Source organism: Nyctereutes procyonoides, unplaced genomic scaffold (genome assembly GCF_905146905.1).
Source record: "Nyctereutes procyonoides isolate TBG_1078 unplaced genomic scaffold, NYPRO_anot_genome, whole genome shotgun sequence".
Lineage (NCBI taxonomy): Eukaryota > Metazoa > Chordata > Mammalia > Carnivora > Canidae > Nyctereutes > Nyctereutes procyonoides.
In genome coordinates this window covers 3,219,456-3,244,652 of record NW_026575025.1, presented here as the reverse complement: position 1 = coordinate 3,244,652, position 25,197 = coordinate 3,219,456, and the positions used below count along the sequence as shown (strand labels likewise).

General features: G+C 49.4%; 1 protein-coding gene across 1 annotated transcript in view; it reads right to left on the bottom strand.

Annotated features, from left to right (window-relative positions):
• The window catches only part of SYT13 (synaptotagmin 13), a 44,343-nt gene extending 19,490 nt beyond the window's left edge, over positions 1-24,853 (bottom strand). Inside the window, exon 1 of the mRNA XM_055315194.1 lies at positions 24,627-24,853. Coding sequence (XP_055171169.1) covers positions 24,627-24,809 — 183 coding nt within the window. The 5' untranslated portion in view covers positions 24,810-24,853. The remainder of the gene's footprint in view (positions 1-24,626) is intronic.
• Positions 24,854-25,197: the final 344 nt, after the last annotated feature.

Here is a 25,197-nt window from a genome sequence, read left to right as displayed (position 1 = left end):
TAACACCCCAGTGTGTGCCCTCCCCGTGCCCCCCCGCCCCACATCCCTTTGCACTTCCTGCTGCAGAGTAGCACAGAGGCCTCAGAGCAGGCTCAGTTTTCCCTAATCCAGGCTAAGACAGATGGTGTGGGGAGGAGGGGGCGAGCCTTCATTTAATGAACAAATATTTATTGAGCCCTGCTACAGGCCAGGTCCTATGCTAAGTGTTAGGGACACAGAAGTGAACAAGACAGACGCTGTCCTTCCCTTATGGGGCCTGTGTTGGAAAAAGAGAAATTAATTATGTAGTTAATGATCTGTAAACAAACGCTTAACCTTACCAGAGATGTTAGGCGACCCCTTTTGCAACATGATTAATTTTTCCACCTGAAGGCTGTTTATTAAATTGGGCTTTCGTGCTAGGGCATCCATCTTAAAGCATCACAGCACCCAGGACGTTACGGGTGGGCGAAGCTAACTCTGGCTAGAAAAGGGGACAGATGGCTTCATCCCTTATCCTTGAACTTTAAAAGGAAAAAAGGAGAGGACAGAGGGGAGAGAGTCAAACCTAGAGTGTTTGGATCATGTCAAACACAGGCCACTGCAGCTGCAGCTGGGGTCTGGGGCTAAGCACAGCAAAGCCCCCCTCCAGCTGGGCTGGAGAAGGAGGCTGCCAGCGTCTATCACTCTGGGCTCTAAGGCTGGTGATATGCACCCTAACGTGTCCCAGAGTCTCAGATGGAGCCTGGTGGTTCAAGCTTCAGAACAAGACAGTGTGGCTGGAGCCCAGGTCCTGCCAATTACTTGCTATATGATCTTGAGTCTGATTCACTAACTTCTCTGTGCCCCCAGTTTCTTCATTTGTAAAATGGGGATGCTAACAAGTACACCTATTGCCTGGGGTTGGATTGAGCGAACCGAGATAAAGCTCCTAGCACCGAGGCTAGCATCAACAAACCCTCAACAAATGTTGGAACTACTTGTTTAACCCTGGGGTCGAGACCAGTGCTATATGCAAAGTGGGGTTCGTGCATTGGGGTCTGTCCCCGAACTCTTCTGTGATGCGATAGTGGGTGTTGACAAAACAGGTTCTTCTCCCACAGATGGTGTGAGCAGCTCTGGTGCAGACCAAACTTCTCCCACTAGAGCTGCTGGCACAGGTGGCCCTACAGTGGCTTCCAGGACCCCTCACATCCTCGTATGCACCCCTTTGTGTAATTCTCTTCTCCTGGCTGTAGGCTGGACCTCGTGACTCGCTTCTGATGAATAGAATATGTGATGAGATGTCACGTGTGAGATTAGGTTACAAAAGAATGAGATTTCATCTTGTCTGCTCCCTCTGACAAGCAGGCTGTGATGTTGAGAGCTGCCTGGGGAGCATGGGGAGACCCAGGTGGCAAGGCCTGGCAGGAACTGAATGCTGCCAACAACTTGGAAGTAGATCTTCCCCAGTCAGGCCCTGAGATAACCGCAGCCCTGGACAATGCGACCCAGAGCCGGATGACCCAGCTATGCCAGGGCTGGATTCCTGACCCTCAGGAACTGCAACCTGGTATGATTTTGAGCCATTAATTTGGGGGATAATTTGTTAGGACTAATACATCTGTTTGGGAGAATTTTCCAAGAAGCCATAAAAAATGTAAACTATGACACATCTACCAGAATGGCTAAACTTCAAAAGAGTGACAATATCAAGTACGGGCAAGGATGGGAGTTCATGGGAATGTTCATACACTGCTTGGAAGAGAAAACTGTAAACCACTTTGGACAACTTGTACTTTCAGACAAATTCTATCTACCCTATGGTCCAACCATTGTACCCATAGGTATTCATCCAGAGACAATGAAAATATTAGTAACTTTACTCATTCCAGCCCCACGCTGGCATCACCAGATGTCTATCAACAGGAAAATGGGTTAAGCAAATTGTGGCATAGTTTTGTGATGGAATAGTCCTCAAAAATAAAAAGAAATAAATTATCTGTGTGCTCAACAATAGAGAAAAATCACAAAAATGTGCTAAGTGAAAGGAGACACGATACATAAAAATATATACTGCATAATTCAATTTTTTTAGGTTTTTTTTGCATAATTCAATTTTTATCACTAGTGCTTAACTCAGGGAACATTTGCAACATCTGCAGACATATTTGCTTGTTACAACTGGCAAGTGGAGGCTGTTCCTGGGTGGAGGCCAGGAATGCCGTTAACCATCCTCCAATGCACAGGACAGAGCCCTACAACAAAGAATTAATTATCCAACCCAAAACATCAGTAGTGCCGACTGAGAAACACTGATTTACAAGCAGTTTTAGAACAGGTAAAACTGATCAGTGGTGATAGAAATCAGAACAGCGGTTGCTTCTGGGAGAGGTGCATGTTAGAGGTGTGGTTACAGCCCACGGGATAAATATTTGTCAAAATTGATTAAGCTATACACTTCTAATATGTGCATTTCACTGCATGTGAACTGTACCTCACTAATAATTTAGAGAGAAGTGGATATAGAGACACCCCCGCCCCCCCCCACACACCTCGATCCAACCTGGTGAATTAGGCTTTCTGGAATGGGCATAAGAATCTGAGTGTTGGGACACCTGGGTGGCTCAGCGGTTGGGCACCTGTCTTTGGCTCAGGTCGTGATCCCCGGATCCGGGATCGAGTCCCGCATCGGGCTCCCTGCGAGGAGCCTCTTTCTCCCTCTGCCTATGTCTCTGCCTCTCCTCTCAATCTGTGTTTCCCATGAATAAATAAATAAATCTTTAAAAAAAATCTGAGTGTTCAGCAAGGGTCCCAAGTGATTCCTGATACAGCCAGCTCAGAACTGTTGACTATGGACTTCCATTTAGGATCCAGTGGTCTCCAGATCAGTGTTTCTCAACTTTCCTTTCAAAGCAGCTCTAGAGGCAGAGAAAGATAACACATCTTCTAGGGAAAGTCTTCTGGAGCAATTGGGAATCTTTCCTGAAATCTCTAATTCTATCATTAAAATTAATGTGCCTTTTTGTATCTGGTGCCATGCGATTGGTTTAGGATGAAAATGTTTTAAATTATCACCAGGAAGGAAAAGTTGCCCTTGTCTGTTTTATGACTTGAGATATTTCCCAGGACACTGGCTCTGCCTCCAACACTGCACCCCCACCCCCAACACACACAGACTCTCCGCTAGTAGAGAAGCAGGACTCTCTCCTTAATGTCTGGACAATGGGCAGTAAGTCCATTAGGTCAAGCTAGAAGTTAATGGCGAGAAATAGTCATTTTGCTTCTGGGAAAGAACCAACTCCTGGAGGCTGAGACTGTGAGTGGGAATTCCTTCCAGTCGTATATACAATTCTCCCAGAGAGAACTTGGGGTGAAGTCATAGAGGCTCTTCACCAACCCAAAGGCTTGGTCCCCACTGCCCATTCCCTCGAGAGAGCATCTCTGCACACCCCTACAACTGGTTGAAGCTTTACAGCTAACAGGCTACTTGTTAACAGCCTTGTAGGAGTCAGGCCATGCTCACTGCTGTGTAACAAACAACTCCCACACCTATATGGCCGAGCACAAGAAAAGCTGGTTTCTTATAGTCTTAAAAGGTCTACCAGACCTTCTCAAAACTCAGAGTCCCGGCCTCTTCCACCTTGTGGCTCTGCCCACCTGGGCCCAGCACTGTGCAGATATTTGTTCATTGAATCCCCACAATGACACTATCAGGAAGTGCTCCTAGGATCAATTCTCTTTTCCAGATAGGAAGCACCATCAGCTGGTGAGTGGAGGGGCTCGAGTCAAACCCAGACAGACTCACTCCAGAGCCCTACACCGACCGCTCTGCCCTGCTTCCTGCCCCCTTCTCCACCTCCTCTCATCTTCAGTAATACTTTACTGCTCACTGGTGTTTTCCTTCCACGGAGACTGATGCCCAGGCCACTGGGTGGCCCCACTGCCCCAACGCCTCTACGCACCCTTTGATCGAAGGAACTGGGTTATAGGTGCTGCTTTCTCACACTGGATATGCATAATTCCCACCTGCCGAAGTGAACAATTCAGATTTTTCTGAAACCCTAAAGCCCAGATGTTTGATTCAGAGGTGTTAGGTCGAGCCTGGGGAACCTGCATGTCTGAGAAGCTCCCCAGCACGGCTGTAATGTGGGTGGTCCCTGTGGCCCATGTGGGAACACCCCGGTTTTGGAAAGGCCCCAGAAATTCAAGTAGGATAGGTGTAGACACGGCCTTTGGTGTGGTGAGCACCTCCTGGACACAGCCTCCCTGTCTTTCAGCAGGTCCCCTCGGGTCCCCAACTACTTGTCTGGTGGATCCCCCACTCCAGAGGAACTGCTGGTACCAGACCTCTACTTCTTAGAGGCTTATGGGCAAACGCAGGGGGTCAGGCCCCGGGGGAGGGTGTATGCTGGGGAAGGGCGTACTTCCAGCTGCAAGGTTGAAATTCACTTAGAAGGAGCAGCTTGTCTTCTGGTCCAGGCACCACACAGTGTTTCCATGGCAACCCAGCCACAGTTACATCTTTCAATACCCCTTCCAACACCTCCTCTTCTGTTTATTACAAGTCTGTGCCCTCATCCCTTTTCAAATCCCCCTCCCTGGGGACTCACCTACTTTCTTCCCCCTCCTTTGTCATTTTAAAACCTAAGAAGGCTCCTCTGTGGGGGCCCAGGACACTCCCCACCCCCTCGCTGGTACCTCATGTGACAGACCAGGAGATGCAATAGCCGAGTAGGTTTGTCAGTGATTAGCCTTGCTGTCAGTTGGGTAAATGTGCTTCTCTACCGGACAAGAGTGAGACACAACGAAAATAGCAGCCAGCCCAGTACCAACCCTTTCCCTGCTGGTAGTCGTTCAATCATCTGTTCAACATTTACGAAATCTCTAGATGCTGGTCGGCTGTAGGAACAACACTGTCCGGTCACTTCCTTTGTGGGGTGAGCATCGCCAGTGGAGAAGAAAGCAAGAAGTCGCTAGATGCAAAAAAGGCAATATCAGAGACAGATGGTGATGGGAGGGAGGTGGGGGGAAGGGGATGCAAGGCTAGTGTTCTCGAACCCCTGCATGTGACCATGGAGCCTGCAGGCTTTACAGCCTGACCATGCGCTTCCCTGCCTGGGAGAGACCAAGGAACCAGAGCTACGATGGTCTGTTACCTTTCTAAGGTGTTGGGTAGATCTAAGGAGAAGCCACTGGGGCTGGGGGGGACCCTGTCCCACCTCTGCCCTCTGACCCCAGCTGTCCATTCGTGCATTCCATCAGTCACTGTTGGAGACAGAGAACCCAATGTGACGGAGCCCGCAGCAGACGCTGGTCCCTGCCTGCCCACATTGCGTGTGCGGGGAGGAGTGGGCAGTGGGGGATTCATATAGTAATAAGTGCTATGATGAGATCAGCAGTGGGAGACAGAGTTTATAGGAGCACATCAAATTGCCGGGTGGCGGGGAGCAGATCTCAGGGTGGGCTGTGTGTGTTGAAGGGAGGAGTTTTTCAGGAAGATGCAGAGGCTCTGACTTTGGGTTGGGCACTCCTGGAAGCAGGAGCAGCGGTTTGACAGTGGAGAGGTGAGGGGAGGGCAATCTGGACCGAGGCCGTGGCTTGAAAGGCCTCAGTGTGTTCGGAGAGCAGTGGGTACAACTAAAGCTTAAAGCCTCCTGAAGAGGAGGGGCAGCGAACACTGCCGTTCTCCCAACATTTCCCAGAATAAGCAGAATTTAAAAAACGAAACAATTCTGGGGGACTGGAAGCCGCAAAATGGCCAGATCCTGCCTAGAGATTTCTGTCTCCTAGGTGGTCCCTGCATTGACGCCATTGGTCACATCACGGTGCCTGAAGGGCGCTGGCCTCCACCTCTTGACCACTGCCTGCGTGCATGCCCCATGCTCCTCAAAGCACTACAGACTTTACCTCACACAACCTCACACAACCCTAGAGGTTAGTGCCTAATACTTTCCCTATTCTACACCCTAATATGAATATATAAAAACCTAGTTGTGAAGAAGCCTAGTTCTTCACAAAGGAGGAAAATGGGGCTCGAGAGTTTGCAACTTGTCCAAGATCCTGCAGCAAATATAGGGCTGCTCTGGCCTTGGAAGCAGGTCCACCCACAGCCAGGGCTGCTGACCATGACACCACAGGACATGGCTCTCCGGGGGCTGTCTCTGGATACCAGCCCATAAACAGGTGGAAATGGAGAGGTCCAGCTAGTTGCTTTTGATTTGCTGGCAGGCCCCGTACCATTAGACTGATAACCCTACTCCCCTCCCCACCCAGTTGTCTGGGCCTTTTTTTTTTTTTTCTAAATGAAGTGTCTGGATGTTTGGGCATCAACTTTGTTATTCCTCTCAGTTTTGGATACGGGCTTGGCATCCTTTGTGCTGAAAATATGTCTGGTCTGTGACATGAGCCAAGACAATGGCAACACTATGGTGTCACATCATCAGCATCCGTCATAAGCATTGTTTCAAAGCCAGGATGGTTTTCAAGGTCAGAGAAAAACTTCTCTGGTCAGTAGCCAGAGGTTCAAACTCAGTCTTGTTACCCCAATTCCCCATCCTCATCCCCCATCTCCAGCCACCGTAGCAGGGCTGTGGCCAGTGGGTTTGAATCCGAGCACAATCTCAGCCAGCCTTTAACAGTCAGAATCTGCCCCTGCACCCCTTCTGTTGGTTTCCTGGGGCCTTCAAAGTCTGTCTGTGAAACTGTGTCCATATATAGGAGGAAGATCTCAATGCTGCATCATCAACAATTTCTGTAGGACGAGAACACAGACATTTCATGTTGGTTTCTGTGGCCTTAAGCAACTGTCCGTTTGAATATATCAGACACTTTTTCTCACTTTCTTATCTCTGGGTGCCAGGTCTCTAACGCTGGAACGTCATTTGGGTATGAAAGGCTGAGAAATCTGGTGATAGGCCGGTTTCCTTGGCATTGAATTCAGGATCTTCCTTCAGAACACCTATGGGATTTTTTTTTTTGATTCTATAATGCTTGACGATGAAACTACTGACAAAGGCAACAGTGTTTTACCTTTCCTTACGCAGATATATTACCAACAATAGCTAAAGTACTGAAATTTGATACTTTCTTTTTCCCATTAAAAAAATCAGAGCACATTCAAGGTTATTCCCATAGTAATACCTCCTTCACACATTTGCATTCTGATAAGCTTTTCTTAGTGGGAGGGCAAGAAAATTCTGTAAGGCCCTTGAGCATGTGAGCGTCATCCATCACAGGTGATGCCGCATGGAATACAAGTGCAGAGAGTTGCTAACTGAAGACATCCATCCACTTCTGGGCAGACACTTGCAAAGCACCTCATTTTCTACCCTCGTGGTTTAAAAAACAGCCAAGTTGTGAAGTGTGGCTTCCAAACAGGACCGTGACTGTTTTATTAGATCCTCCTTAGATTTTGGTTTTAAGCCCCAACCTTCCCATTTCTAGCCAACCAGACAGAAATCTGCACACACTTTTTGCCTACTAACTGTGTATCCACGCGCCCTTAAAACCTGCCCTCAGGAAGTTGACCATGCCATGGTGCAGACGAGGTATTTCATATATGGGGAATACGAACTGCTCATGCTAGAACTCTCCTGTGTCCGTGGCAGACATGACTAATAAGTTAAAACATTCTTTCCTGCTCTGCTCAGACAGGGCCTGTTCAGCTCAGGGCTCCGGAAGCTGCTACAAATGGGTAAGAATTGGCACCCAAGATGAAAGCTAGGTGGCTTCCCTGCTGCATATGTATAAGAAGACAGTAAGTGTTGAAGGTAATTCTGAAGGGCCAGGTGTCTAGACTATGAGCTGCAAAAGACTACCGAGGAGGTTCTCATGGTTTGTGAGGTCAGAGAAAGCTTCCTGCAGGAGGGGCTCAGCCCAACATTCAAAGATAACTACGGATAGGAGAGGCAGGAGGTAGGGCAGCCCGGGTGGCTCAGCGGTTTAGCACTGTCTTCGGCCCAGGGCCTGATCCTGGAGACCCAGGATCAAGTCCCATGTCAGGCTCTTTGCATGGAGCCTGCTTCTCCCTCTGCCTGTGTCTCTGTTTCTGTGTGTCTCTCATGAATAAGTAAATAAAATAAAATTTAAAAAAAAAAAAGGAGAGGCAGGGGTAAACCATGCTGGAGGCTAGGACAGTGGGAACCATGCCAGAGCCTAATGAAAGCAGGTTCTAAACAATGAAGCCTTGTGCAAACAGGGCCTTAGCACTGTTGACCCTGACCTCTGCCAATGTATAACCCCTCTTGATGATGCACAGACTCTCCCTTTGTCGTTATTAATTATCAGGGCTGGAAATAATAGCTAACATTGAAAACCCTATCAGTAAGGGTTTGGGCAGGAACAGAAGGCACACTGAAAGCAGACCACTTAGGAGAGTTTCATAAAGCAGGTATTTACAAAAGTGTAGGAGGTGGAGGAAAACAACACAGGATGGAGACTTGCCAGGAGCCGGGAGCAGCTGGGCACGGTTCATAGCCCTGGACCTGGCCTTCGGGTGCCAGGGCACGGGGAAGGGGAGGCTAGGGAAAGGGGGTGAGATTGGGAGGGAGTGGAGGATGCTGAGAGTGCTCTGGGTACAAAGGGATGGTTTCCAGCCCAGCATCTAAGTTCTGGACGCTGGATCATCCATTTGAATCCCCACAATTCAGTGACAATGACACAGTTAAGAGATGGCCACACTGACGCACTGACAGGTGAAGTCATTAGCCCGCCATCGCACAGCAAGCAAGGGACAGACTGCCATCAGAACCCGAAGCCCGAGTGCCTCATGTCCTCCACTCATCTCGGCATCACATCAAATCATTTTACTATAGTCATTTTTTAAAAAGATTTTATTTATTTATTCATGAGCGGCACAATAAGAGAGAGAGAGAGAGAGAGAGAGAGAGAGAGAGAGAGAGGCAGACACACAGGCAGAGGGAGAAGCAGGCTCCATGCAAGGAGCCCGACGTGGGACCCCAGGATCATGCCCTGGGCTGAAGGCTGTGCTAAACCGCTGAGCCACCCGGGCTGACCTACTATAGTCATTTTGATCATAACTTAATTATTAATATAAATTATTAATCCAATAACCATTTCACATACTGTTGCAATTAGTGCAGCCTCGCAAAGGCCGCCTGGAGGAGTCATGGGACCTTAGTCTCCAGTGGCGGCAGCGGCCAGGGTCACCCTTCTGCTCCTGAGGAGGCCAGGGGCCCCGACGTGACTCTGCCAGGGACAACTCACGCAGTCATGTCAGTTGCCTGGATCTCAGGCAGCGGCTCAGGGCACTGCAAACACACCAGCGGCCTCAGATACTAATCCTTCTGGACACGAAGCCACGGGCACAGCCCACCACGGCAGGCAGCCGGCCTGACTCTCCCCAGGGCCTTCAGAAGTTACAGATTCAAGGTGCTTCTTCCTTAGCATCTCATGTTTCCCTAACGTGCAGAATTCCAGAGACATCGCAGGACGGGCAACTGCTGACTTAACTAGCTGGTCTTAATAATTCAAGTCCGTCGATCATTCTCTGTACTGTGGTGAGGGAACCGAAGGACGCTTCTGGCATCTCTGACCCTGGTGGGCACTCTGCCGTCAGGGCACCTGCAGGCACGGCCCCCTCTTCCAGCCACGGCCGCCCCCGCCCCGCCCCACAGCTGTTCTCCCTCCCACCCCTAAAGAGCCTCCACACCAGGCAGCCCTGTGCTTTCTCTCCCCCTTCTTCACTTGGCAGCCTTCCCACCTTAATCCCATGGTCCATTCCTTCCCGCCCTTTCCTGATGCCTTGTGCTAACACCCCAACACTGGCTGAACCCGCTACACCGCGATGCCTACACCTGACAGCCTTGCACCACGCTAGGTTGCTCTAGGGGGGTGGTCCCCCGGCAAATTCATGGTCAGCAGCCTCGAACTGGCTCCCAGCCCTGCCCCGCAATCCTACCCTCCCCCTAACTCCTTCCCCGAGCCCACATTTTGGACCTCAAGCTTCCTCCACAGACAAGAAGCAGCCAGGACGACGAAGGCCCCCTCACATCCTAACAGACATGCACCTGCTCTCCGTGGGTGGAGGGACGCTGTGGCCGCCCCAGTCCTGTTACATGACGGCAGGGGTGCCTCTCCCTCTCCTGCTGGGGATCGGCCCTTCCAGCCCAGCCTGGCACCTGTCCCCACAGCATTTGGGTTACTTACCAGCTCTCTCTTCCTCTCTCTTGAATGTTTACCTTTCCCTTTCAACTGACTCCTCCCCTAGCAGCTTTTTTTTAAGATTTTATTTATTAAAAAATATTTTTATTTATTTATTCATGAGTGACAGAGAGACAGAGAGAGAGAGAGGCAGAGACACAGGCAGAAGGAAAAGCAGGACCCATGCAGGGAGCCCAATGTGGGACTCGATCTCGGGGCTCCAGGGTCACGCCCTGGGCCGAAGGCAGGAGCCAATCCACTGAGCCACTCAGGGATCCCCTAGCCCCCAGCAGCTTTTAAATGTGCTCATCAGTCCGCTGGCTCCTTGTCCCCTACTCAGCCACCATCCTCGCCCTCTCCACACACCTCAAAACAACTGCCAGTACTCGGTGCCCTCCTCATGTCCTCACTCTCTGTCCGTGTGACAAGTCGTTCCCACCCTGTTAGCCCAGGGAAGGTCACGGTTGGTCTCCAAGGTCACCAATGACCTTCACTCTCATTCCCATGGATTTTTTTCAGGCCTACCTTCCTTGACTTTTCAGGGGCAGGTTCACACTTGATGATTCCCATCCTCTTAAAAAAGCTTTTTTTTTTTTTTTTTTTTCCACGGGTTAGTATTATTCCTCAGACATCACATTCTCCAGATTCTTCTCTTTCCTCTCCGGCCACTTGTCCTTCTCATGAAATGCTGGTGTCCACCGGTACTTCCCAGGCTCTTTTCCCCTCTCACTCTGCTCTCTGGCTAGGTGGTCTCAGCCGTGCTCATGGCTATGTTGGTTGCCTCTTATAGATGACTCCCCAACCTGCATCCTCGGCTCCCCAATATACATCACAGCCATACTGTGAGCTCCGGACCTGCCAAACCACCCCCACTATTGACATCTTCTTGCAAATTGTGCAAAGACTCCTCATGCTTTCCTTACACAAAAGTGAACCCAGTGACTTCAAACCCCCTATTGCTAAGTGTTCCCTGTTTTGCTATTACCACCGTCCAGCTGGGTAAGTGAAAAACCTCAGGTGTCATCCCTAACTCCTCCCTTTTCCTGAAGCCCACACCCAAACCATAAGCAAAGCCAGTCGATCTATTTCCTAAACATCCTGCCAAAGCACTGCCACCATCATATCGGCCCAAACCATCATAGTCTTTCTCCAGGCCTCCCCGTGATCTCTCTCTTTCCACTCTTCCCCATCCAGAAGGATGGTTTCGCAGCCCAAATAGGGCCATGCACATCTCACTGAAGAGCTTTCAGTAGCTTCCGCTGCTCTTGGGATAAATATCCAAACAATTCATGTGGCCCAGAAGGCCCTGGATGGCTCTGCCCTGGCCTGACTGGCCCCTTCACCTCACTCCCTCCTATGCTTTTGATACTCTTCCCACTTCGACCTTCATCCAGTCCCTCCTGAGTGATATGTGTTCTTTCCACAGGGCCTTTGCACATGCCCTATGCCCAGAAGACTTCAAATGTCATCCCCAACACCTTCACCTAGTAAATACCACTAACTGTATGTCAGGAGGGTATGCAAGACAGTTCATTTGGGGCATGGGAAGAAAATAACAGAATTTCACTTTATAAAGTTATTTTTATCTCATTGTTTTAAAAGATTCATGTTGCGCATATTTTATTATGTATATAATCTATTAGAGTAATATATATAATACATATAAGAATATATATGCGTTATAAAGAATTAATATGTACAATATACAAGTTCACATGCTCAAGTTTTTTTTACTGAGTCTCCAAAAATGTTGATGTTCAGAGCAGTAATCAACTATGACTTTTTGGGAGCCCTCCTACCTGCCTCACCACACCTAACACAGCTGTAGATTTATATTCACTTGTACAGCTGCGTGGTGAACATCTCCACCCCTTAAAGCTGAGCTACAGGAAGTCAAAGATGTTGTCTGTCTGGTTCCTGCAGTGTCCCCAGTGCTCAATGCCTTGTACATAGTGGTTGGCCAAGAAAATGTTTTTTAAAAGAAAGACTATCCAAGAAGTAGAATGTTCATGCTCTCCTTCCCATCCTCAGGGAAGCCTTTTCATTTCTCACACCTGGAACGTTTTCATGGGCTCTCTCTTTCCTGCATAGTGAACATACTCATGAATCACTACTCTCATAAAAGATCAATAAGAAAACGATTTTGAGATACTTAAAATATGCTCGGAGTAGTGCCAGGTGCTGAGTCTGTGGGGTGCTTTCAAAAGTTACCTCGTTTAGCCTTTAATATTATCTTAGAGAACACGATCATCATCCCTGCTTGTTGATGAAAAAAGCAGGATTCACAACAGTCAAGGTCATTTAGGAAAATGGTAGAGGCTACATTTAAATTCAAAGTTTGGGATCTAAGCCTAATCTGTTTCCTAGTCTAACTCAGCAGCTTGATCATAAAATTAACAGTTTCTAGGGCAGCCCTGGTGGCTCAGCAGTTTAGCGCCACCTTCAGCCCAGGGTGTGATCCTGGAGACCCGGGATCGAGTCCCATGTCCGGATCCCTGCATGGAGCCTTCTTCTCCCTCTGCCTGTGTCTCTGCCTCTCTCTCTGTATCTGTCATGAATAAATGAAATCTTTAAAAAAAATTAACAGTTTTTAGATTCTAAGAAGCAATTTCCTCTTTGGAGGGATCTCAAAAAACTCGATTGTTACTAAGCTCTCTAATCCTGGCGGGTACCCAAAAATCAAATGCAAGTCTACCATGTAGTGATTCCAAATGGGTTACCAAACCTCACGTCTATTCCTTTCTGTTCTTTGTTTCTGCTTGGTTTGCAATGAGGTTGTTGAGCAAAGGGCAACCATGATGTTGCTACTTAAAGGATCTGTTCACTTGAAAGGTAAGAGAGGTGCTCCTCCCGAGGGCGCACTGGCAGGGACAGTGCCCCAAAGCCCTTCATATCACTGTTGCTGTTTTGCTATGGGATCTCGTGCCTTGATGTGCCACGCTGCCCTCACTGTGTCTCTCTGATGGACTTGCCCTTTCTTCTAAGTGAAGGAACTGAGCTGGAAACCGAAATGCCTCCCAGGATGCTTGAGGATGGGCTGTGGGAAGGGAGGAGGGGGTCAGCTCTCAGAACGAGCTGAGAGCAAGCAGAAATCACTCTACATTTACAGATTTTCCCATGATGTCTTCTATGTCCCAGCCACATGGCTTTCCCACAACCTGACATTCATCTTCAAACTCTGTCCTCTCCAAAGAGGACTCTTCACTCCATTTGGAAAGCAAAGTCTCCACTATCCTGCCTCAATAAGACACACCCCTCTCATCACAACTTTCTTAGCAGCAAATCCAAAACTTCGTGGTGGATGATGCTCTTCCAAGTAAAACATGCTCTACCGTAGGCATTAACCCATTGGTTTCACAGCTGAAGGTTCTTAAACTGTCCCCGACATTAGCCAAGTGAACAGAGACTGGGAAGGGAGGAAAATGAACAGAAGATGAGGCCGCCACGCCCTCCAGGCATGTCTCCATTCCCTGCTGTGTCACTAGAGGTGAACACCTGAGAAGCCTCCGCAAGCTTGGCACTTTCCTCTTCGCGCCTGTGCTTGGGATTTTCATTTGGGTTGCAAGCAGAGGCAGTAGCCTGATGGATCCCATCCATCCATCCATCCATCCACCCATCCACCCATCCTTTGACCTAGGAAGCCATTCAACATTTCTCCTCGTTCTCTGGCCATATGCCAACCCTGCTCAGTTTCCCTATATAGGAGCAATCCATCTTGGACTTACTGAGTGGAGGGCAGGGGGAGCCCATGAGATATGGCAAAGTGCCCTGAGGTCTACACCAGGTGGACGAAGACTTCCACAAAATTCTTATAGGACACTCCCCACCCCTTTACTTACTCATATTCATGTACGCGACTACTATTTGACTCTGATCTGTTCATGGAAAGGTGCTAGCTAGCAAATTTCAGAGTGCGCTCTCTGATATTGTTATTTTATTTATTTTTTTTAAAGATTTATTTATTTATTCATGACAGAGAGAGGCAGAGATACAGGCAGAGGGAGAAGCAGGCTCCACGCCGGGAGCCCGATGCGGGACTCGATCCCGGGACTCCAGGATTGCGCCTTGGGTCAAAGGCAGGCGCTAAACCGCCGAGCCACCCAGGGATCCCCCTGATATTGTTATTTTATTTATTTTTTTGATATTGTTATTTTAAATGAGAAAAGTTATAATGCATTCCAAGTCCACCCAAAAACCTCAATCAACTTCCCAAAATATCACACCCTTAAACATCATGTAAAAATCTCCCAGGGATTTTCTATAATATACATCAATTAAAACACCTTTTACTTAATTAACACTAGGGGAGCTCCTCAGTGGGAAGGTTTGCATGCGTGTGCAGCAAATTGACACCAGGGGGGACCAAGGGTCCTCCAGTGGCATCGCACTGGTCTGATAATGTCAATACATAAGGAAATGAAAGTGAAAGATAGTAAATCCCCTCAACTGGACCTGGGTTTTTTAGGACTCCAGGTACACGAGTGAAGCCAGTTAGGACCCATGAGGGCTAAAGCTCAAGGGGGAAGGGTGGGGAATGTGACAGTGATAACATGCAATGTATTTAAAGGGTGGAGCAGCAGGTACAAGCATGCTCTTTCAACTGGGGAGCCAGGACTGCCCCACACGGCACTCCTCCTATAAGACTCAGAAGCAATGAAATATTTTTACAGGTGTGTCCTTGTGGATTCATGGTCATGGGCATTCCACAGAGAGAGGAAATGTTTTAAAAACTTGCCAGATACTGATGGGCACCTTAAAAATAAGAGTTTGCAGTAGCGGGATAAGAGGTAGGGGGGAGCACCTGGGAGGTTCAGTTGGTTGGGAGTCGGACTCTCGATTTCGGCTCAGGTTGTGATCTCAGCATCATAGGATCAAGCCCCTCGCTAAAAACCTGATGCCTGCTGGGATTCTCTCTCCCTTTCTCTCTGACCCACTGCTGGTTCTCTCTCTCTCTCTCTCTCTCTCTCTCTCTCTCTCAAAAAAAAAAAGTGTTTGGATTAAAAAAAAATTAAAAGCCTAAAAAATGTCACAATGAAATACCACTTCATACCCACTAGGATGGCTGTAACAAAAAAAAAAAACAAAAAAAGGAAACTTACAACTGTTGGCAAGGATGTGAAGAAATTGGAAGTCTCATACATTGCTGGTGGGAACGTAAATAGTGCAGCTGCTATAGAAAACAGTTTGGCGTTTCCTCCAAAAGTTAAACATAGAATTACCAAAGGATGCAGTAATTCTACTCCTAGGTAGGTACTTGGGAGAAGGGAAAACAAGTTGTCAAACAAATACTCGTGGAGGGACGTCCACAGCCGCACTATTCACACTAACCAGAAGGCTGCTAACAAACATTGGGGAATGTTGGTTTGGGGGATGGAGGATAGCTTTAAGAGGAGAAATGTCAAGAACTAAGGGATTCTCCACGTACATGTATGCACGTGCGCACGAAGGGTCCTCTCTAGCCACTATCCACCCAGATGCCCATTGGCCAATGAAGGAGACACAAAATGAGGACTATACACATACTGGGATATTACTCACCATGAAAATCGAGTCCTGGTACAAACCACAATGTGGATGAACCTTGAGAACACAATGTTAAGTGAGAGAGAGCCACATGCAAAAGGTCACATATTTTATCACTCCAAATATGTCAAACATCCAGAACTGGCAGATTTGCAAAGACATAGGGCAGATTGGTGGTTGCCAGGGGTGGGAACAGAGACGGGAATTGAATGCGTGTCTGCGTAATAGGTGCAGAGTCCCCTTCAGGGGTAACAAAGACGTTTTAGAGCTGGATGAAGCTGAGAACAAAGTGCTGGAATAGTAAATTTTATATGAATTTCACCTCAACTTAAAAAAAAGTTTTGAGGGGCACCTGGGTGGTTCAGTCAGTTAAGTGTCTGCCTTTGGCTCAGGTTATGAGGATTCCAGGGTCCTGGGATTGAGCCATAGTGTCGGTGCTCAGCCAAGAGTCTGTTTCTCCCTCTGCCTCTCACCATGCTGGTTCTCTCTCTCAGTCTCTCTCAAATAAGTAAATAAAATCTTTTAAAAAATGTTTAAAGTTTTGAAAATAACTATAACCTTTGTATTAAGTGCATTTTAAGTGCATTTTCACTTATCTGGTCTCTTCTTCTATTAAGTCTGCCTCACACAGGCATTGATCAAGTTCCATATGTGAATGAAAAAATAAATGATGGGCAGCCCAGGTGGCTCAGCGGTTTAGCACCGCCTTCGGCCCAGGGTGCGATCCTGAAGACTCAATCCATGGGATCGAGTCCTGCATCGGGTTCCCTGCATGGAGCCTGCTTCTCCCTCTGCCTGTGTCTTTGCCTCTCTCTGTGTGTGTCTCTCATGAGTAAATAAATAAAATATCAAAAAAGAAAAAAGAAATGAGTAAACCTATCTATTGTCTACAATGCCTTGCTTGGCCCAGTCCACTCCCTGGCCTCATCGTACACCAGGCCTTGCCTTGCATTCTGGTCTTCAGGCACATTGACCTTTCGGTAAAGTCCTCCTACATGCTAGATTTCTGTCACAGGACCTTTGCACGGACCATTCCTCTGTCTGGAGCCCTCACACCCCTCTCCGTTGCCCTGGTTAACTCCCCTTCCAGTTCAGCTCTCAAGTGTAGCCATCACTCTGCCCAGGAAAGTCTTATCTGACCTTCCGGATTGGGTCAGGCCCACCTTACAGTCTCAAGAGCACTAGAACTTTCTCTTTACACCACTTACCACTATTGCATTTTCACTTATCTGGGCTCTTCTTCTATTAAGTCTGGTCTCCCCTGTTACAACATAAATTTCATGAGGGCTGAGGATGGGTGAGCATATTATTGAGGCAGGAGCAGTTACTACTATACCCCCACCCTCAAGCACAGTATGTGCTCAATAAACATAATCAAGACAGAAAGGGAGGGATGGAGGGGAGAGGAAGGAATATATCTAGCCTTTTCATCTGTTTGGTTTCAGAAATCTAGGAACACATTGTTTCTTAACAAACTGGCTATCGAGGGCCCTTTGTGCGCATGTGTACACAGAGAATCCCTTGGTTCTTAACATTTATCCCCATGAAGCTATTCTCCATCCTCAAGGCAAGGTTTCCCAATGTTTGTTAGCAAGAAATAGCTCCGGAGGGAGTGAATGCAGTAACACTGAGCTGTGCACGGTTACTGATCACTGGAAGATTGAAGGTCCAACAGTGTGGGTCGTCTCTGGGCGTTCTGATTTCTCCTGCCGGCCTCCGACTCTGGGGTGGCCAGCCACTCTTTATCCTGCCTCCTCTTTGTCTTCTGGGTCTGCTGCTTCCCCATCTGCCTCATCTCTGCCCTTCCTTCTGACTTTGCCTTAATCCCCTCGGATTTCTCCTCTGGGTGTTTCTTCCATCACGCTCCAACGGCCTGTCTATTCCTCTTCTTGCACCCCAGGTACTTGCTGGGAACCGGGGCCAGCATCTGAAAATCTGAAAATGTCTAAAGATGCAGTGATTTTTTTTCTTGTGATGTTAACACGAGGTGCTCGTGAACTGTCAGTCTCGTGAAGAGAAGAGCCGGGCCCCTGAATTATCTACAATCTCCATCAGAGGAGAAACGAGGAAGGGAAGGAGATGTGCTGGGTCTGGGATCTACGGTTGGGAAGGGATCGTGGACACAGACTTAGCGTCCACATTGTATTTGGAAAGGCCTGGTGTTTCTGGCGGGTGTGTGCTCATCTCTCTGAAATAATCTATGCTAATTTTTTGATGAAAAATTCATACAGTCTTCCATGTTGCTAAGCAACCAGCCCAAACATGTTTACCGTGTCAATCTCCCCGGAGGGCCCTGGCTGCACCCAGTGACTGAAGCGTCATGGACATAAGAGGCTACAAAGCCATCTCAGGCTTTGGGAAAGGTTTCTGAAGCTGACCTGCAAAAAAAAAAAAAAAAAAAAAAAAAAAAAAGCATACTTTTGACACTTTGATGCCATTATCTGGGGAAACAAAGTGGTTCAAGTGTCATTTTTAGTAGCTTTTCTCTGCTAACCTCCAGCCTCCTGGTCAAAAGTGTGGGATCAGGAGCCAGACTTCCTAAATTTGATTCCCAGCTCTGCCACAAAACGTTGCTTCAGTGTGCTGTGTTTTACTTTTCCCATATGTAAGATGGAAATAATAATTCCCCATATTTCATAGGGCTATCGTGAAGATAAAATTAGTATGGTTAGAGACAGCCTGGCACACATATAGAAGCCCACAGAAGTTAGTTACACTATCACTGTTAACTATTACTCTATGGAAATGCTTGTTTTTTGTCTGTTTCTTAATATGAACAGGAGAGTTTGCCAGCTAGGGAATCAGCTGAGAAATTAATCCTTTAAAAGGGTAAGAATCGGGCACTGAGGGGGGCACTTGATGGGATGAGCACTGGGTGTTATGCTATATGTTGGCAAATTGAACTCCAATAAAAAAAAAGTCACAGGGTGAAAGGTACAGCATAGGGAATATAACCCATGGAATGGTAATAGTGCTCTATGGGGACACATGGTATCTATGCTTGGGGTGAGCGCAGTTTCAATAAACATAAGTGTCAATTACTTAGTAAAATAAAATAAAATAAAATAAATAAAAGGGTAAGAATCCACAGAGGGCAGACCTTAGAGCAGCCCAGAGTCGCATCGGCTCCAGGAGTGGGGTTAACAGTTCATGGGGCCTCCTGTGACCACGGGGGAGCAGAGGAGACCTCGGCAGACCAGCCCAGCCAGAACAGAAGAAAGTCCTTTGAGCTGAAGGTGGGGATGCCCCTCCAAAGGGTTTCCATGTCCCCTGAACCTGCCCCATCATAACAGGCTTCATGGCAATTGCTGGCTTCATAGTCTCCTCACTCAACAGGAAGAGCACATGCCTACCTCTTCGTTGCTGCATCTCACTGACTCTTAACAAAGGAACTTTTTTTTTAAGATTTATTTATTTATCATAGACAGAGAGAGAGAGAGAGAGAGAGAGAGAGAAAGAGAGAGAGAGGCAGAGACACAGGAGGAGGGAGAAGCAGGCTCCATGCCGGGAGCCTGACATGGGACTTGATCCCGGGACTCCAGGATCGCGCCCTGGGCCAAAGGCAGGTGCTAAACCGCTGAGCCACCCAGAGACCCCCTTAACAAAGGAACTTATTAGCTAATGAAATGCAGCAAATGGGCTCTGATCCATCCACACTCTGGTAAGTCTGAATTCAGACGTGTGATTGGAGACAATGTGGCTCCAGGGGTCCAAGGAAGAGAGAAACAAGGCGGGAGGGCCACACTGATGGCCTCGAGGCCCAATTCCCAAAACGGAAGGGGCCCCAGGAGGAGCAGCAGAGAACAGACAGGGCCAGGGAGGTTGTATGTGATGGATTTCACACACACACACACACACATGCATGCGCACACACACACACTCATATGCACATGCACACTTACACACAAAGAGGGCCATGTCTCTTGATTATAGCCCAGAAGTCCTTCTGGGGATAAAAAATAGTGATTTGATACTAAGTCAATGTTTACAAACCTATCACAGCACGAAAAATTTTAATGGTAACTATTTCGAGAAAAGTGTACAAATCATAAATGTGGAGCTGGGTGAATTTTCTTTCACAAAGTGAACAACATGCTCGGGTGACTAGCATCCCATCCCCATCAAGAAGCGGAATGTGAATAAAATTGCAGAAGCTGTCCTACCACCTCCAAGCCATCGCCTGCTCCCAGTGGCAAGACCGAACATAAACTGGGCTTAACTTCAAATCTGGTGGAGATAAAACCTTCCTGCTCTGCCCTTCTTTGTGCCTTTGCTCTTCCTCAGCGTATGTCGTAATGTGACAACTTCATTCACAATGTACATTGTTGTCACGGGCCCAGCATCACACTAGATATTGTCAGGGACACAAGAATGATGAAAAATGCACTCCCTGATTTTGGGGGAGAGATTTCTATCTTTATTGTTGTATACAAACTCAACACTTGTTGATATTATCAATAAAAACCTAGAATTAATTTTTTCATGTTTGCTAAAGTCTGAATGTCCGTGTCCCTCCCCAAATTCATCTGTTGAAACTTAGCTCCCAAGGAGACACTACTAGCAGGTGGGCCCCTGAGAGATGGTCAGGTCCCGGGGATAGAGCCCTCATAAATGGAACTTGTGCCCTTAGACAAGTGGCCACAGCCAGCTCCCTGGCCCCTTCCCCCCAGGTGAAGGGGGAGATACGGGGGGATACGGCAAAGTCTATGAATGGGCTCTTGCCGGACACTGAATCTGCTGGAGCCTCGGTTTTGGGACTTTCTAGTCTCTAGAACTGTAAGAAGTCCATTTTTGTTGCCCAGTCTGCATTTTGTTATCACAGCCCAAACAGACTGACAGCGTTCCATGGAAACCTACTCTACTGGAAGGAGAGTAGGACTGTATAGTTTGGTGGTGAGTGGCAGTGAGGACCCGGGGGACATGGAGAGAAGAGGCATGGAACCCCTGCCGACGGTCCAAGCAACTTGGCTAAAGCCTCTGACCACACGTTAGCTGCAAGGGGACAGCACCAGGGTCATCCTGGGGACCTCTGAGACACATTCAAGAAGATTCACTTTGAGAGTACAACAAGGTAAGCACCGTGCGGGGAGAAAAATCAGACATTAAAACCAAAGCTTTCTGAAAACAAGACTCCTGCTGAGTGATGGGTGTCAGGGGGTCTGAGCAGTGGGAAAGAGCAGTTCTCCATGCTCACTCTTTATTACTTCGGTTAGCCAAAAACAGGGCTTCTTCTGAAGGGCCTCAGGAATAAGGTGAGTGGAAGCCTGTGCAGAAAAGGAAATTGAGGCGGGAGGAACCAAGGGGGCTTGGCTGCCTTTCAATAGTCGATTCTGAAGCAGTGGTAAAGGGAAGACGCTCACATGCATGTGCGTGCACACCCATCCTGCTGCTCTCTACCCTGTTTCCTCACTCAGGCTCTCTGGTCACTGCATAATCACCAAGCTTTGAAAGCTGGGATGACAGCAGTGAATGAGGCCCTAGGCAATCCTGCCAGACCATGAGTGGACTGTAGGGAAACTGAGTCCCTATGTTCCCCCCTAAAGGATGGCACCTGGGTGAGGGCGATGGATTGTCCAGGAAGGCAGGATGAAGGGTCCAGAGAGTGTATTTTGGCAAGGCAAAGACAAACTATGAATTGAAGCCAGCACGGAGACATGAAAGGTGATGGATGATGGACAGCTCCTGCCCTCGCCGTCCTCCGGCTTAGCAGAGATTCTGGGTTCTTTTTGTTCCACGAATTCTTTTAGCTCTCCAGAGAAGCCCTCTGGACACATCCTCAGAATGTTTGCAAATCAAAGACATCGGACTACTGAGGAACATCTAATAAAATCAGCTTGTGAAATGGCTCTATGTGTGCCTCTTCATCCATTCGTTCACTAACAGGATCTGGCAGAAGATTTAATAAGCAGCAATGATTGAGAACTGGCGATGAACATAAACGATCCTGTGGAGTATCCACGACAGCTGTAGTTGCCTCGAAACTACCTGTGATTTCCCTTGGGGACCAAGTCACAGATATTGTTAACACTCCTGTGGTTGCCTTGTTGATACTCCTCCTCATAGGCAACGCTAAGATTCAGCTAGAAGTTAGTGAACACAGAGGTGTCACTTTGTCCTATCCAAGATCACGGACCTCTTAAATTCTATCTGCAGACCCCATAGGGAAGTCTTTGGACCTCAGGTTAAGAAACCCCAGGGCAACATCCAAGCTCTTCTCAAAAGCACTAGAAACTTCAGCAACCTCATCCAACCATATGAGACCTGAATATCCAAGGAATTTTTCCAGGAACTGCAACCAGTAGCTTACAGAGACCCGGGTGGTCCCTCTGCATCCTACGGACATGTGGTTCTCAGTGTACGGGAGTCTGGAATCCAGTTCCCAAGCCCAATGCCCTTCCTTCCAGGAACACCTTCCAAAAGCCTTCCCCGACTCCTCCCTTCATTGTCAGCATGTGTCCCTTCCATCACCCTGCCCTCACCTGCCACCCCTAACACCACCTCCTTTACTTATTTTGAAACGGTAATTGTGTTGGCTTTTCACAGTTTACTCTAACTGGGTCAGTGGCTGAATCAGTCTGAGCACAATGGCAGCCAAACCAGTATGGTGAGATCTCCCCTACACCACATACGGGCCCACAGATTCAGCCCGGGTTGCCCAAATCCTTGTCACTGAGGGAACCAGATGAGGGAATGTGAAGGATGGGGCCTCATGTATCCGCAAATGTTTACCGTGGCCCTAGTGAGCTAGCAGTACAGTGTTACAAAGGCGTGGTGCGTGCACTCACATTGAGAGAAATGATCATCCGGCAATGATCCCAAATGGACATGGGGATGCCTTTACTTGTCAACAGTTTCTTATTAGACACCTGCTAGGTTCCAGACATTGAGGAGATGCTGGAAATACATAGCATACAAGTAAGTGAACACAAAGGATCACAACCAGTTATAACGAGTACTATGAAAGAACTGGAAGGACAATAGAGGAGGAGGTACTTTGTTCCATATGGCGGGAGACAAAATCCTCTGGAGAAGGGGAAATTTAAACAGAAAGAGGCTTAAGGATGAGAAGAAGACATCTGTGTGAAAAACCAGAGAAAAATGGCCATGAAAGCTGGGGGGACGAGGTCGTATTTATGAAGGATTATGAATGCACAGAAGGTGAGATTTCAGGTGATCGGACAAGGGGCATGAGCTGGGCTGGAGCGGTAGACACCTGCCAGATCAAGCACGTGAGCGAGTGGAGTGGTTAACAGCACGGATTCCAGAAGCAGACCAGCTTGGCTAGAATCCATCCAGCTCTAAAACTTCTCTAGCTGTGTGGCCTTGGGCAAGTCACTTACCCTCTCTGAACCTTAGCTTCCTCATCTTTAATTAAGGATCATCACACATGTCCTTCATTGGCTTGCTAAGTGCATTAGGAATAAAGCACTTAGAACGGTGGCTGACGCAGAGGGCATGCCATGTAACGGTTAGCTAGGACTTGTTCCGAGCTCATCGAGGAGTTGGGGGGAGGGGGCTTGAGCCGAGAAGAGACAGGAGCTGGGGTGTCTTTAACAAATTATTGGCCCTTGTGTGGGCTACTGGTCATCAATAAAACATAGCTGGAAGGGATTCCAGAGGTCATTCACACCAACTCCTTCCCCAGCGCTTCTCTCTGGGAAGGGGACGGGGACAGTGCCTGAAGAGCCACCTCTGTGAAAGGCACAATGGCCTTCCCTTAAAGCCTGAGGAGCCATCTCTGTGAAGGGCACCATGGCCCTCCCCTAATGCTGGGTGGGAGAGAAGGGTGAGAGGCAGCAGGCTACCACTTCTGAAGGGCTCATCCATGCCCTCAACCCCCTGCGGGTGGAGAGCCCACCGTTCCCACCTCAGATGGTTCTAGAAAGGTCCCGTGTCCCGATGCCTTCCTGGCTCCTATTCCTGCCAGTGTCAATGTCACTTTTCTGGGATTGTAAGTGCCTCAAGGACAGCAGCCATTTCCTTCCCCTTTCACTACCCGGTGACTGACAGAGGCCCCAAGCACTGAGTCTCAGAGCTTTTGAATAATTGATTGGAAAAAGGAAGGTGGAATCACAGCATTTTTTTGTGTCTCTTCCAGACCTATGAGCTCCACAAGGGATCGAGCGGAGCCTTGGGAAGTCGTTAAGTCAGCAGGGCCAGCCTTCCTCAAACACCCCAGCAAGACTCTTCCTCCAGGTCCCCACGGGGCATTCTGCACTCCCCACCTCAGGAACGTGTCCTGTGTCAGGGGGCTCCTTCCAAAGGGGTCTTCCCTAGACCCCTTCTGCCGCGCTGTACAATGGGGACACCACCCATTTCCTGCCCCAAGGGGCTCTGGGTACAAGCCAATGGGGGGGTGTTAAAAGCTCTCCTAGGGGTAACTTCAGAGATATCCTAGGGGAGACCACAGCAAGCCCCTCTGGCTGCAGGGAACTGAGGGCTGGGAGGGGCGCAGGTCCTTCAGGCTCCCCCAGATCCACCAGCCTCCCCCCAGACCCCAGGCTCTCTCCGCCCTGCTGCCCAGCTGCCCCATCTCCAGCTCCCACTGGAGCAGCAACCACCTCCCCTCTCATTTCCCCCTCCTCGGCTCACTGCTTTCCCCACATCTGACCCCCCCAACTTCTCTCTCCCGCCCCATCTCTCTTCCCCCAATTCTGCAAGCTCCCCTTTCCCTCCCAGCGGCTCAACTCCCCCTGCAGCCCCGGTTGCAGCCCAAGCCCCCTTTCCCGTTCGCCCCCCTCCCCTTAGTGCTGGCCGACCCGTTCCTCTCGCGCCCCCGTCCTCCCCCCACCCCGCCTTGCGGACCCCTGGCGGGTCGCGGGTCCTCGCGCCGGTTCTCCGCCCTCCTCCCCGCCTCGCTCGGCGGCGCAGAGAAAGGGGCGGCTGTCGGCACCGGGTCGGGCCCTGCAGCCCCGCGGACCGCCCCGCGGACCCCCCCGCGGACCCCCACGCGCCGGGAGGCCGGGGCCGCGCCCGCTCACCTGTTGGGCGGCCCGGAGCACGCCGGGCCTCGCCTTCTCGGGATCGGGGTCCCGGTCCCGCTGCAGCAGCCCCTTCTTGGGGTGCATGTGCCGGCACAGGCAGGTGACCCCGCACAGCGCGAGGATGCTGGTGGCCGTGCCCAGGGTGGCGCCCAGCGCGATCACGGGCACCGACAGCACCATGGTGCGCGCTCCCCGCGCGGGGCCGTCGCCGCCGCAGCTCCGGGGATGGGGCGCCGGCTGCTCTCCCGCCGCCTGGGGGGGGGGGGCGGAGGGCGGCTGCGAGGACGTCAGAGGAGGCCGGCTCTCAGCTCCGCGTCAGCCGCACCCCTCCCTCCGACACGTGACCAGACCCCCACCCCGACCGCAGCCCCCTTCGAGATGGGTGCGAGCTCAGGGGCGCCTGGGGCGTCCTTCCCGCTTCCTGTGCGCGGACGCGGGGCCCCCAGAGGGCAGGAGCTGGCCGAGTCACCCGGAGGAGCGGGCCAGCCGGGGGCCCCCACCCGAGCCCGCGGCTCTCAGCTCTGCCCAGGGGTCCCTTCACCAGACTCCTGGACCTTCCTGTCGCGGC